The 15,604-nt window shown below is 37.0% G+C and overlaps 1 protein-coding gene and 1 pseudogene across 2 annotated transcripts; both read left to right on the forward strand.

Annotated features, from left to right (window-relative positions):
• The first annotated feature begins 4,871 nt into the window (after positions 1-4,871).
• Positions 4,872-6,145, forward strand: LOC121255637 (annotated as a pseudogene).
• Positions 6,146-8,527: 2,382 nt separating this feature from the next.
• LOC121237296 lies at positions 8,528-15,100 on the forward strand. Of its 2 annotated transcripts, XR_005934895.1 has the most exons (5): positions 8,528-8,755; positions 9,688-9,870; positions 9,962-12,663; positions 12,760-14,511; positions 14,657-15,100. XR_005934895.1 is itself a non-coding variant. In XM_041133990.1 (4 exons), the coding sequence occupies exons 2-4, from the start codon at positions 9,847-9,849 to the stop codon at positions 14,132-14,134; spliced, it is 4,101 nt and encodes a 1,366-aa protein (XP_040989924.1). In that variant the 5' UTR covers positions 8,528-8,755; positions 9,688-9,846; the 3' UTR covers positions 14,135-14,593. The 2 variants fall into 2 exon arrangements, 1 of the variants encoding a protein (XP_040989924.1); XM_041133990.1 differs by lacking the exon at positions 14,657-15,100 and having other exon boundaries at positions 12,760-14,593.
• The last annotated feature ends 504 nt before the right edge of the window (positions 15,101-15,604 follow it).

Below are 15,604 nucleotides of genomic sequence, written 5' to 3' on the forward strand. Positions count from 1 at the left end.
TAAAAAAATTGAATTATTTATTATATTTTATATTAAAATATTAAAAAATTATAATGATGAATTAAAATAAGTTGAGATATATTTAAGAACCAAATAAAGTCCTAGATGATTTATAAATAATAGTAAAATTATTGCATTAAAATAAGATAATATAATTTTTAAAATTTTGTGTATTTGAATTTTAAAATAAAATGAGATGGTTTTGATCTTTTGAGAATTTGATAGTTATAAGTCTCGCTAATCATTGCAATTAATACCTACACAAAAAATCTTCCAATCACATGATTAAAATTACTAAATTTTTTGAATTTAGTTTAATTAATTCTTTTTTATATTTACAAAATTTATAAAATATGGTAATTCTAAGAAATCGAAATTTTTATTAATATATCATTATAGAGAGTTCGCCTTGCATGGATTGATCGAAAAATGTGAGGTTTGGAAACTCCCTACATAAATGGAGATGAATGAGGGGAAGGGGTTTGAAAATATAGTTTTGCTATAGGCAACTGGAGGTGGGGAACCTCGGGGGAATCGGCTGACGTGGCATTAGCCGAGATATATATATTAAAAAAAATGACTGAAACATAAGAAAAACGGAGGGAAATTTCGTGGAAGGCGTCTTCGTCTTCATGTTTTCGAGTGGCGTCGTCTTCAACTGATCCCAACATTTCATCTATGATCGCCATCATGAGTAGGACCAAAGCTTGTTGCAGTCGCTGTCATCATATATTCCAGATCTCCTCGGTTGCATATATTCCAAGCTCTCTCACAATCACCTCCAATGGTCACTACATGCACATACTCACTTATTCTCTTTAATCTTATCATTCTTTATTCTCAATCGTATGAGACAGATATCCTTTTAACCTTCAAGGCCTCCATTGAAGACTCCAATAATGCTCTCTTTAACTGGACTTGTATCTCCTTCGTATCCACGCCTTCACTTTCTGTTACTTCTCTCAACCTTCAAAACTTAAACTTTTATGGTGAAATCTCTTCTTCAATCTGTGAGCTCCCCCTATCTTTCTCACCTCAATTTTGCTGACAATGTTTTTAAACAACCCATTCCTCTTCATCTCTCTAAATGCAATACTTTGGAGACTCTGAATCTCAGTAATAATCTCATTTGGGGTTCAATCTCATCTCAGATTTCTCAGTTTTGTTCTTTGAAAGTGCTTGATCTCAATGGAAACCATGTTGAAGGAAAGATTCTAGAAAGCATGGGCTCACTGCATAACCTTGAAGTACTCAACTTGGGAAGCAACTTGCTTTCAAGTAGTCTACTTGTTGTTCTTGGTAACTTCATTGAGCTTCTTGTTCTTGATTTGTCTCAAAATGCATACTTGGTCAGTGAGCTTCCCAGTGATTTTAGGAAGCTCGAGCAACTTCTTCTGCAAAACTCCAATTTTTATGGTTAAATCTCAGACTATTTGTGGGTTTGCGAAATTTGACCATTTTGGACCTTTCCCAAAACAATATGACCGGCGAGGTTCCTCGAACACAAGTGCTGAAGGGGTCGAAGATGAATGGATGAAGGAGTGCTGAAGACGACGGTAGGGAGTCGTCGTGCTGAAGGGGTTGAAGACGAATAGAGGGAGACGAGTTCGAAGGTTGAAAACAGAGGGAAGAAAAAAGGGGCCAAAACGTCCCGTTTCATTTTCTACAGGGGCAACGGTTCCCCCACGGTTCCTCCTCCCAGTTGCATATAGTGTTTTTCTTGAAAATATTAAAGGTGTTTTCTCCTTTCCTAAAAAAGTTGGTTCGGTTTTACCTTTCCTCTAAAAAAAGAAAAAGAAAAAGTTGGTAGAAAGGTAAAAGTTTGTTGTGATATGAAAACAAGGAACTGAAACCATCTTTATAATTTCACTTTGACCGTTTGAATACTGGACGAACTCTCTGTACAAAGTGAGTTGATATATTTTGATCTTAATTCTAAATCCAAACCGCACTAAAAATATTGACATTGGTTTATCTATATGTAAATGCAGATACATATTTGCATAATTAGACCATTAAATTGACTACTTTATTATACATATGAAAATATTTTCATAGCTATAAACAATGTCAATACATATTTGAAGATGTACTATTCACTTTTCAAATATTATTTTATTATTTTTTCCTCTCTCCTCCCACTCACTCTCTCCCGACCCTTTATTCTTCTCCCTCTCTCAACAACAAAACAAAACATTCACCTTCATTTTATTATTATAATATATTATATTTTTTATCATTTTTTTTATATTTTTAATATAATATATAAAAAATTATATTTTTTATTATTATATTTTTATTATTAATGTCAAATGTACGTAGTGGGTGCTAATTGCAAAATATATATAAAAATAATAATTTTTTAAAAAGAAAATAAAAATAATATTTTATTATTACTTTTACTCAAATATGTATAATTCAATGTGAGAGTTTTTCTTAAATGACAAAGACAATCTCTAAAATATGTTATTTTGTATCTGAAAAATCAATGTTAATTCTATAATTGTTTAGTGTTGAGGCAGAGAAAATACGAAATTTCCAAATTCCTTTGGAAAAACAAAAACTCTACTTTCACCCGGGGTGGGGACCTCCCGCATACCTGGGGTTCCACGTACACTTAGTTAAACGGTGCGTTTGCACCTTTTGATTTACCCTTTTAGCAAGCTTCCCAAGAACGGCCAACCAAACTGTCTTAAACATTAATTTTCCCTGATTTTAAAACTAGTTTCAAGAAAAAAAGTCCAGTTTACTCTCTTTGAAGCTAGACATCATTTGCTCGATTGTGCCTTGTGTCCTGATCTTCCAATACTTGCATCCATGGACACCGCTCAATGGCCGCAGGTAGATAGATCCAAATACTCAGTCTTATGGTTCTTGATTCAGTCTGAGACTATGATTTTCTTTCTGGGTCTAACTTTTCGTTAGAATAGTTTAGACTCTTAGTTTGTTTTTCTTATTTATTGGGACACTTTTTTGGTAAAAAATATGATGTTCATGGCTAGTGCTCGGTGCAAGTCCCCACTTAATTGGATTTAGTTCTTATCAGTTCTTCAATTAACATATTTCACTTTATCATTCTCTTTTGGGTATTTGAAAACTGCACCAAGAACCGAATTTCTACTACTGCTACTTCTACTACCTCTCAACTTTCTAATTTAAAGCTTATTTCTGGACTTACTTCAAAGGGTTTCAATTCCTTCATGCCCATGCCTATTCCAGATCCGAACATGGTTTATACGTCTAGGTTTCTCCTGCAAGATTTCAAGGCGCCAACCATGAGTTTCTTTCTAGATGGATGAGGATAAAGAACCTGAGGCCCCGAGAGAGAAAAACGAGAGGATGCAGGCCCAAATTGGGGTTCCGAACAAAGAGAAAAAGGTCGCAGTTTGAGCCAGATTTAGAAACGTTTGCGACTCTTTTCTAATATCCCTCTCCTTCTCCCGGATTTCGAGTCTTCCTCTTCGTTCAGTTACTATATCTTGTTTCAAAGAGAGAATAGGTTCATGGAAGAAACTCGACAAATACACAGGAGCAATGGATGAGGGAGAGAACGAGAGAGTATAGGCACAATGATCTGTGATTTTGTGGTAAAAAACTATACTCTATTTTATCTTATTTTGTCCATGAAGACAAATCTGAGATGCAAAATATTAAGGATAAGTTTGGCTTCGTGAGATTGGTTCTTGAAATCAAGTTTTTTTTTTTTAATAATAATATAAAGGTGACTAATGCCACGTCAGATGATTTCGACCCAACGGTGGGTACATGTAGCAGAATTGTTTGAAAAATATACTAATTTTAATTTGAAAAATGATGTATGCAACCGCCCTTGCGAACCGTTAGGGAACCGGTGCCCACGTGGAGATGAAACGTATCGTTTCACTTGAATTCTCATGCGCATGTCTTTTCCACGAAGCCAACCGTTCCCTTCTTCTTCTCCACTCCAGACCTCGTCTCCACGAAGCCACCATCGAAGCCCCCTTCATCATCTCCACTCAGAGCAACCTCTTATCTTCTCCATTCAAATTTGGACTCCATGAATCCTTCATTTTACGTTTTCCTCTTCTCTTCCGATAAAAAAGGAAAGTGGGTTTTGGGTTCATGGAAAATGAGTCAACGGGTTTTCAAGATTGAACTCCATGGCCGTGAGTCCTAGTGTGAGGATCTCAGAACTGGAGTTGAGGTCCTTCGGGATACAATAAGCAACACGTGATGGCTTAAAAAAAAAATAAAAGGGATAAAGAAAAGCTGGAAAACACAAAAGATACTTTAGAAGGTATCTACCTGTGTTTTCATCGTGGAAATATGTGTGGGTTTCTTATTTGCAGGCCTCCGCTCTAGCCTTTTTGCTTTCTATTTTTTTTTTCTTATTCTTCTTCTTCTCTTCCGCATAAGTTTTGTCACATACAGTTGGTTGCATCTTGTTTGTGCATGCCGATTGTATGTAGCAAAACTATTTTAATTTTAGATTTACCGGGAATGAGAAGTGAGCGAAGTGCCCCCATAACAACTCAAAGTAAGGCTGCATTTGGACGTTAAACTGAGTTGAATTAAGTTGAGTTGAGATGATAAAATATTGTTAAAATATTATTTTTTAATATTATTATTATTTTGATATTTAAAAAAGTTGAATTGTTAATTATATTTTGTATTGAAATTTGAAAAAATTGTAATGATGAGTTGAAATGAATTGAGATGAATTGTTAGCCAAACATACCCTAAAACTGCCAAAACCCAAAAACTAGCGCTCAATTTCCTGGCCATGTCATGGATCCACTGCGTAGTTGAACTTGCAGTCTGATCCGTATGTTTGGAGATCGATGCTTAGAATCACCCCCAAAAGTATGCATCGCGGATCGATTCCAAAGTATCAATCTTCAGGTATCCTTTATTATAAGCACCCCTGGATCCCTCCCAACTTCACCAAGGAAACAATCTCTCTCTAGTCTCTCCCCGTGGATCCTTACCAGTCAATTGTGACGCAGCTCGCGGATTATAGTGTGCGATTCAGGTTCGTCTTCTTTCCTCTATAGCTCTATCAACTTTAACGTCAAGGTTTCTCATCCCCTTTAAATTTGTCTGCATGGCATATCTTCCTGAATGCCGTGCTCCAATGGCGAAGATGCATAAGGGTTTCCGAGCCATTGTCGTTAGGGTTTTAATGTGGTGCCATTTTCAAATTCGCTGTGTTATTTCTCGATTTTCTTGATTTTTTTAAAGTAATCATTTAAGGATACAATTGAGCAATTGATCTTGTTAATCTGTTCCTCCTGTGGGTAACGCGCCAATTTTCGTTTTCCATTATTTCATTCACCTTAAGAATTAGGTTGGCTATGTGGTGTTTAATGAATAGTTAATTGTTTGTGCTCTATACAAAATCAAAAACTAGAAGTTGAGAAAACGCGAGACTTAAAGCTTACTTATCTTAAAAATCTCTTAGTAGTCTAGTGAAACACATTAATCCTCCTCATTTTCTTCCGTTCTCATCTTTTTTTGACAATTGAGTGGGTTTTCAGTTCTCACCCTATGTCCTCTATCTGTACCACGAAATCTTAATCTAGGCTTTCGATCAAACGCTAACCAGTTTCATCTTGTTTTGTGTTTACAGATCCCTTGTTGACAAATAATGTCGGGGCGTGGCAAGGGAGGAAAAGGGCTTGGAGCTAAGCGACACAGCAAGGTCCTGCGCGACAACATCCAGGGCATCACCAAGCTTGCAATTCGACGCTTGGCCCGCAGAAGAGGTGTAAAGCGCATCAGCGGCCTCATCTAAGAGGAGACTCGTGGGCTGCTCAAAATCTTCCTAGAAAATGTGATTAGAGCCGCCGTTACCTACACAGAGCATGCTCGCCGCAAGACCGTGACTGCTATGGACGTGGTCTAAGCGCTTAAGAGGCAAGACAGGACTTTGTATGGGTTTGGTGGTTAGGGTTTGAGGTTCAAGTCTTTTTGTAAGAATGGAAAATTTATAGGTTTTCGTGGTTGATTTGGTAGTTAGAATCTTGTTGCTTAGCTCCACTGCAAAACGAAGTATTGTGCCATTATAGATAGCTCTGGAGTCGATCTTGTAGTGCATTGAGGTGGTTTATTGGGTCTGATAACGGTTTGAAAATTATGCAAAACATTACCTTTTTCGAAACTATTTTGTGGAAGCATGGTTTTTTTCCCTCCTTAGTCTCGGCCTCTTTTGTGAAAAGGCTGCTATTAAGGTTACGTTTGGATGTTAAACTGAGTTGAGTTGAGTTGTGATGATAAAATATTGTTAGAATATTATTTTTTAATATTATTATTATTTTGAGATTTGAAAAAGTTGAATTGTTTATTATATTTTGTGTTGAAATTTAAAAAAGTTGTAATGATAAGCTGTGATGAATTTAGATGAATTTGACTTCCAAACAAAGCCTAAATAACCATGAGGCCCAAGACATTATGCGGGTACGTGCAACTCATTGTTCGATTATTAATAGGAAGTATTTTATAAACTCATCCGCATAATTTAATTTAACAAATAAATTTTAAAATTTAAATATTATAAATTAAATTCTGTCATTTAACTAGTGTGTGATGTAGAAGTTTTTAAATAATGCTACTATTTAAAAAATGTTCAAGCACTACGGGACTGTATGTTTTGTTGTCTTATCTCATTTTTTCTCTTTTTTTTGAACATTATTTAAATATAAATACTTTTAAATTAATTATTTTACAACTTTTAAAAATAATTATTACAAGTTTCCAAATTTTTAAATAAAAATTAATTCAAATTTTTCAAATTTTAAAATAAAAATAATATTAAAAAACATATTTTAACAATATTTATTAACCTTCAATTTTAATTTCAACACATCTATGCTTAGTTTGGTTACTGAGAATATTTCAGATATTTTCAGAATACTTTATTATTATTTTTATTACTATTTAATATTTTATTATTATTTTTTATTACTTTTTCACTACTATTTGTAGAATATTTGATAATATTTCACTATATAAACACAATTTCAGCCCTTGTTTGTTTTTACAGATGGGATTAGGAGTGTATAAGAATCGCTGAAATCGACCGGGAATCGATCGGACCGATTGTTGGAGCACGAAACAGGTCGGCGGGCGAGAGGAATTGAGAGAAAACAGATATCGGTGGTTCAGTGCCGATTTGGACCCCTATGAAATTACTGCATCGGTCAATCTGGTCTATTTATATATTTTTTTAAATACATTTATGTAAAACGACGCCGTTTCAGTTAAATGAGTGAAATAACGCCGTTTTAGGATTTGAAAGTTAAAAAAAATATAATAGAATGGTGGCATCGTTCTAAAATGAATTACTAACCCCCCCCACCACTTTTCTTCTTCTTTTCTACAACTTTTTTCTTCTACGGCAGACGATGGCGTGACGCTCGTTCCTTCTTTCTTAGTTCCTCCTACGTCAACGGTAGACTGAAAACCGTACTAACACACGTCGAGATCGATATGATCGGTTTTCTCTCTCCAAACCCACAGTTTCGGCCCGTTCAATAGACTCATGGTAGATGTTGATAGTGTCTTGGTTTGGTGCGGAAACTGACACCTAACCCATCATTGCACAGCTCTAGATAGGATGAGATGAGATAAAATAAATTGAGATTTCGACGCCTAACCTATCATTGTATAACTCTAGATGAGATGATATGAGATAAAATAAATTGAGATTAAAGTTAAAAGTTGAATAAAGAATTGTTAGAATATATTTTTTAATATTATTTTTGTTTTGAAATTTGAAAAAATTGAATTATTTATTTTATTTTGTATAAAATTTTAAAAAAATTATAATAATTAAATAAAATAAAATGAGATGAATTAAAAAAAATTGTGAAAACAAACTAGACTTGTTACGTTTGGTTCATAAACATATCTCAACTCATTATTACAATTTTTTCAAATTTCAACACAAAATATAATAAATAATTCAATTTTTTTAAATTCTAAAATAATAATAATATTAAAAAATAATATTCTAACAATATTTTATAATCTCAACTTAATTAAATGCAATTTAATATACAAACACAACCTAAATACCTCAAATGCCGCTCCTTCCAGAAGTCTACTTTGCAAAAAGTTAAAAAAAAAAGAAGACAAGGATGAAGAGACGGAGTAATACTACTCATTTTTTTAATTTTTATCATATTTTTATTTTTTTATGATGTGTTATTAAGTGATTATAAATTATTTATTATATTTTATTTATAAATTTATTATTTAATATCACATTATAAAATAATAAAAAAACGATGAAAATTACGATAATAAATATATTTTTTCCAGAGACTAGAAGTACGAGGCAAGGAAAGGAAACGACAAAACAGGGGCGGTAGGTACTGGGGTAGTGCGGCAACAGGGTGGGGAACGCGTCACATGATGATTCTTGCAAGAAGTACACGTGTCACCTAACTACTCGAGCTCAGGCCTTCTGGCCGAAGTGTGACCAAGACTCTACACGTCTACCCACTTTTAAAGTCAATATATTATATAAATATAATGCACAGCAGACAGCACATCGCTCACCGCAATAATATAGATAGAGAAGAGAAGAGAAGAGATAGATGGCTTCCGAGTGCATAAGCCACGAACTCTAGGCTTTATAGATTAGGCTAAAAAATTAGTTTTCGATTCTTTTCGTCGTCTTTCCATTTCTCCTTGGCATCTGATCTTTCACGCATCGTTTCCGGGAAGTTGCAGAGCTTGACCGAACTCCTCCGATTTCTCTCTCGCCCTTTTGGTACGTAATTTCTTCCTTGTAATTTTTTCTCTCTGTTGAAATATCTGCCGGCCAGCGTGTGCGTGTTAATTTTTGGATTTCAGGCACTTCCTGGAAATTATGTCGGTTTAACTTATTTTTATTTTTTAATTTCCCTTTTTTCTCTTTGTTTTCCGTTTAATTATGTAGTTTCATTAGTTCAACCTGATATGGTTACTTCCTCCTGAAAATGTTTTCGATGTTCCATTTTTTAGTCCCTTTTTCCCATTTTATGTGATTTTTTTGTTTCCTTTTTTATGTCTGATTTGAGAAAACGGTGGGGAAAATTGACGGATCTGATGTATGATGTGTTTGTTTGTGAACATGTTTTCGTTGCTTTAAAATCTCTCTTTCTTTTTATGGTTTTTGGGTGCATTTTTTCTCTTTCAGATGTTTCCTGAAAACCAGTATTTTCGGTTAAATGAATTGACCTTGCAGCACGGTTTTGCGGATCTAAGTATTTTCGATGTGCATATGCAAGAAATACTTGTTTTGTGGATGTAGTTTCCATTTTTTCTTTGGGAAGTTGATCTTTTAAGGTCAGGGTTTGGAGATTGATCGGTGATCTTATCACTTTCGCTGGAGATGTCTGTGCGTTTTCGTCTATAAGATCATGTTTCAGGCTATATGATTTACTTCCTTGGATTTACAGTTAGTGTTTGAAGAGGATTTTTTGTATCACTGAGGATTTTGTTATATTTTCTCCTGATTTTGCTTTCCGGCTATATTTCCTACTCTTAAGAATTCTAATCGGTGGATTATGTAATCGATTTTGATCGAGAAAACCTTTATCTGTGATTTCCCACAGTTGAAGCTATTTTTTATTTACATTCTTCCCTCTCGTCGACTTTGAATATTCATTCTGGACTAGTTCATGATGGTGTAGCATTATTATAATTATTTTTTGTTTGCAGGTGATTACTACTTGTTATCCCATCCCGGAGAACATTCGGAAGATTGTGAAACTGCATAGTCTTATGTAGCTTAGATATTCCAGTGCAGGAATCAAGAGCAATTTTCTAAACTCAATCAAGGAATTGCTATTGATTATAAGTTTGACAACCCTTGAAGTCATGCCTGTATCAGGCAATGAAGAGGTTTATTTCTGTTCTAAGTTTCTGCTTGGATTGGAGCCATACATATTTCTTCTTCTTTTGAATAGTTGATTTAACTAATTTTTGTTTGCAGACTGGGGTTAAACCCATTTCCAGGCAGGCTAGTGATTACATTGCTGGGGTTCCTATCAAGAAGAGGAGGTTCCCATTGCCATGGCTTTCTCCACCTCCATCTGAAGAACTGACTTCTTTTGCAGCAGAAAACAATTCATTAACTGGTCCATCGGATTTGCTGCAGGAGCAATCCGATTCGCTTCAAAAGGAGCAATCCGATTCGCTACAAAAGAAACAATCTAGCCCATCTTGGGGGTCCACTATATCAACTGCTAGTGCTGCAACATGTTATTCTGGTATATCTGATGCACACAAGAAACCTGTATCTGAGGAGCCCAAAGAAAATTCTGATCATATTAATGTTACTTTGTTCCAAAACATTCCTAACTATAGAGTCAAACTCGAAGAACCACGCCTAAGAATTCACTCTGGTTCTGTGGGTAACATGGATTGCAAAGATAAGCTTGTTGCAGCCAAGAACTCTGAATTGCCGATAACATTGGCAAAAACGAAGTTGAAGGTAGCACCAAATGAAGCTCTTGTGCTTACCATGGGCAAAGAGACATATAGCAATGAAAAATCTGAAGGCAATTATTTATCAAAAAAACTTGAAGGCAAGTGTAAAGCAGAAATTCCTACCATTCCAGGGAATATTGAACTGACATTAGGATTAAAGGAACATCTTTTTCCAGCATTGGCAGGTCAAAACAGTGATGGAACAGGCCAGAAAAAGGATAGTTTAGAACCCTGTTCTCTGAATTTATCTTTGAGCAACGCAAATAGCAGTATCCAGTGGAAAAAGGATGATGTTGAGTTGAATAACGGTGTACAGTTGTGTGCTAATAGGGCAAACTGGGATCTGAATGTTTTGATGGATGCGTGGCAATGTTCTGCGAGCGATGCAGCTGCAGATCAGGTATCTGTTGATGACTTCAATCCAACTGATCGTACTCATGATATAAAACCTTTCATATGCTCAACTGGGATGATTGGCACTGCTTCATCTTCTGAACACAATAGCGTGAGTGAGAACAGAGCTAATTTAGACATATCATCTAAACTGTCTGGCCAACAAAATGAAATTGTTGACTCGCTTCATTTAGGCCTTAGTCCAGCTTCTTTTCAGTCACAGGTGAGCCAGGAACCTTCCTGCTTTTCTGCCAAAGAAGATTTTGGCAGGGTTTTTCCCAATATGAGCTTGCCTAGATTGGAGGCATCAACTAGCAATTTGGACAGAGTTAATCATAGGACCGTGAAATCAGAACCATTTGATGAGAGCATGAAGTTAGATAATATTGGAACTAAAGGTTATAGTATGGGACTATTAAACAGTAGAACACTAAAGCATGAATTAGTTGACTGCAGTCTTGCCAAGTCTTCAAATATTAGCGCCCTGAAATTAGGTGGTCCTGAATCCATTAAAACAGAACCAGTGCGTGAGGATAGACAAGCACTCAATAAAATAGAGGGGACATCACGGGTAGAAAAACAAGTGCTACAGGGTTTAAGTAATCATTCTATTGCCATGTCATTGCCCGAAACTGCACCAATGTCCTGCACTGCAGTCGAGCCTTCTTGTTCTACAGAGCTGATTATAGCCGGTGATGTAGCAAACAACTTTCAACATTCTAGGTGCACTGAAGGGGCGCATAGTAATGGGGAGGTGGTGCCTCAAGAAGCTTGGGAAAGGACTCAGCCGGTTGCTTCAGAAACAGTTGATACAGCTGTGGGTCATAATGGTAAAGAATCAAATACTTCTGTGATGACTGATGATAATGTAAGAGCTGAAGATGGAAATAGTGATGATCCTGAGCAGTGTAGATTACAATGCATGAATGACCACCTCCCTGATATGCGGGTTAGTGAAGATTCAGTAAGTGATGAGGAGAAGATCGAAATATCAGCTGATATGTTAGAAGATTCTTATAGTTCTGATTACGAGTCGGATGGGAATCATTCTTTAGCTAGGGCTATGGATACAAAACAAGATGGTGAAGAAGACGACTATGAAGATGGTGAGGTCCGAGAACCTTTAGTGGATAATGCAGTAGAGGAGGAGCCTATATGTGAGAAAGAAGCTGAACATGTTGATCACGGTGACTCTGATAATAGAAAGATGGACATTATTGGACAGGATGGTGATTATCATGCTACTTCATGTCATGTTGAGGAAAAAGACTATAAAACAGAAGATCCTGATGAAACAAGCAACAAAGATAATAGCAATAATGATGATAGAGTGGAGGGGGTGTCCTGGAGCAGTGCTGATAAACTTACATGCTCGCAAGAATCACCGGATGTTGAAAAGCTGAGTGGAGCTGGAATGAAGAGGCCAATTAATGAGATTCAAGGAAAACCACGTGATCAATCGGGTAGTAAAGATTGCTTGAAGGAACAGGAGAAAGAATCATCGTCTGAACAAACTTCTAAAGGAAACCAAGAAGCTGTTGCCACTGTAGATGAGAATGTTAAAAAAATTCTCATGCTGGAAAAGAATGATGCAGCTCTGCCAAAGATGGAAGCATCTGCAGATGGTGATGATGTGGCTAACGATGTCAACAATGGTGGTATTAGGAGCCGTATTATAAATTTGTCTCGAGCTTCTCATTTGTTATCTCCTGGTAAAACAAGACCTATTTCTGCCAGATCATTGCCATCACAAGCTGGAACGGAGATACCCGATGTAGTACTTGAGGGAGAAAACTTACATCCCCAAGGGAGGTGATCTTTCTTCTACCCATGTTTGCTTTTATTGCTCTTTTTTCAGGGTTAATAGTTCTATTGTTCTCTGATTTTCTTACCTTTACTTTTTTTTAGAGATGAATTATACATGGATGGCTCCCACAAATTTTCACGAGAGAGGCACCAAGATAACTCACCCAGAAATCCTAGGTTAAATTTTATGCGGGGAAGAGGGAGGATCACTAGTCGGTTAGACACTTTACATGGTGACTGGGATTCTGACCATGACTTCAATTCAGGATTTTATAATGGGGCAACAGAGTTTCGTGTCCCCAGACATAAATATGCATCTGCTGTGCCTGACACTGACCTTGAATATAATAGTTATAATATTGCACCGGAAGGTTCATTTTTTGGCACTGGTCGGGGAAGGAGGAAGCATTTAAATGATGACATTTTTCGCCGTATACCATCAAGAAGACAATCTTCAGGTGGGAGAGACATCCCTGCTGCACGTGGCGGTGGTCAAATGATTCGCAGAGTTACTAGAAATGTGAGCCCTGGTAGATGTGTTGATGAAGATGGTTCGGTAGTGGTTGGACCTAGGCATAGTGAGAAGTTTGTAAGGGTTTTTACTGATGATACAATGGAACCAATGTTCACACGTCCTCAACCTGCCTATGAAGGATTAGGTGGCCATTTTGCCCGAGGTACTAGAAACTTTTCTTCTGTTCAGAGAAGGGGTCTTCCCCGAATGCATTCAAAATCTCCAATAAGATCCAGATCTCGTTCTCCTGTCCCATGGCCATCTCCAAGGAGAAGATCCCAAGATGGTTTTGGTGGACCTCCAGAATTGATTCATCGACGATCTCCTCCAATTTATAGGATGGAGAGGATGAGATCTCCAGATCGCCCTTGTTTCACTGGAGACCTGATGGTCAGGAGGCATGGCTCCCCACCGTATTTTTCACGATCATCTAATGATTTGAGGGATATGGATTCTGGACGGGACAATGGTCATCCAAGATCTGTAATTCCGAATAGGAGCCAATCTGGTCGGATTTTACTCAGAAACCGGCAATTTGATGCTATAAATCCCCGAGAAAAAACAGGCAGTGATGAGTATTTTGGGGGCCCAATGAATACCGGTCGGTTGCATGAGCTTAGTGGTGATGCGAATGGTGATGATAGAAGAAGGTTTGGTGGGAGACGTGGACCTGTCCGTTCATTTAGGCCTCCTTATAATGATGCTAATGGTGAGGGTTTTCATCTTAATTCAGAGGATGGCCCCAGGCCTTTTAGGTTCTATCCAGAAGATGATTCAGAATTCCATCAAAGAGGCAGTCTCAGGGATCGGGGGTTTGACCAAAGGATTAAGAATCAGCCAGGAAATGCACATAGAAGAACAAGAAGCATTGAAGAGCAGGAAGTAAATTACAGGCGTGGGGGGCAGGTGTGGCAGGATGATGGGTTTGATGAGATCTCACGTGTGAAGAGGAAAAGATTTTGATCCTGATCCTGCCATGAGTTGATATTTCAGATGCTATTGGAGATGGAAACTTGCAGAGTCTAATCAGGGACATTTTACTAGCTCATAGGACAAAGGAACTTGCTACTCTATTTGCAGTTTAAGCTGTGAAAGTAACTTCAGATGCAGGCTCTGCTTTTTGGTTACTTGTGATTCTGTCCTGCTTGATGTCATGGACATAGCTCAGTTGGTACGATGGTTGCTAAATCATCTTTAAACTCGTATAATCTTGTATTTCATAAATTAAGGTGGCGCATTATATACTTGCTGAAGTGTTTCGCTAAATCTTCAGTGGATCTCCTAAAGTTTCTCAAAAGTATCTTCAACTCTTGATTTGGGTGCTTGGTTGGCCAGAGCAGGTATGCCGGAAGGAACTATTAGAACTTTGAATTAATCTTTAAACCATCGAGAATAATCAATAAAGTTGCTAATTACCTGTTATTTGATCTGCTGCTTCACATTCCTCATTCCATCTCAAGGGTATTATAAATCCTTCATTTGTAGGGAGATATACATATAACTAAATAAAAGAGGACTGTTGAGACAGTTTCCAGCAGGGTACTGAAGCTTGCATGAAGTACATTATGCAATCTACTACAATTAAAAAAGAGTAAAGAACTTTGCAGGCTTTTATGGAGCTTGTATATAATACTTAGCTGTTGAAGCCAAAGATAATTGGGGAAGAATCTAGTGCGTCCTGTAATTTCGTGTGCATCAACAGCATGTTCATATTTTTACGGCTGGTTTGAATTTTATTGATGGCATTGGATGGATGATTTTGTCATGGAGACTGTTCTGATGTCTTCATCTAATTCTTGAACTGATGGGTTGGAGCTACAGCACGCTATTTACCAGTTCCAAAGGCTTATGCGATGTCTTGGGTGGATTCAATGTGAGTTGTGTTTTTATGCTTATTAATCTCAAGAAAAAGAGAGAACATTCCCATGGATACTTTTTTTGGTTGTTTCTGCTCCATTTATAGCTGCTACATGTGACCGTGTTTGACTGGAAGGACAGAATGTTTTGGTTGGTGGCCAGTAGTAATGGTGCTTGCATTCTTTGACTGCTACATAGTGTGACTTTATTTGAGAGTAAGACGCCTAGTGTTGGTTCATCTGTGGCATCGATGAATGGTAGAAGACAGTTCACACGTTGCCTGCTTTTGGTGATTTGATCGACTCACCACGTAGACCTTAGTTTATTGAAACCGAGTATGTCGGGAAAACTAAGAATCCATTGGTATTCTGTTAGTCTTTCTTTGCAGGGGTTGCTTGAAGTAGGGGACAAATGATCCATCTGATTGTGCATCAGCTGAAGAAATGACCTTGATTAGGTTTTGCCTGCTTTGGGTGATTTGATCGACTTACCGTCTAGACCTTAGTTTATTGAAACCGAGTATGTCGGGAAAACTAAGAATCCGTTGGTATTCTATTAGTCTTTCTTTGCAGGGGT

This window comes from Juglans microcarpa x Juglans regia, chromosome 1D (assembly GCF_004785595.1).
Source record: "Juglans microcarpa x Juglans regia isolate MS1-56 chromosome 1D, Jm3101_v1.0, whole genome shotgun sequence".
NCBI lineage: Eukaryota > Viridiplantae > Streptophyta > Magnoliopsida > Fagales > Juglandaceae > Juglans > Juglans microcarpa x Juglans regia.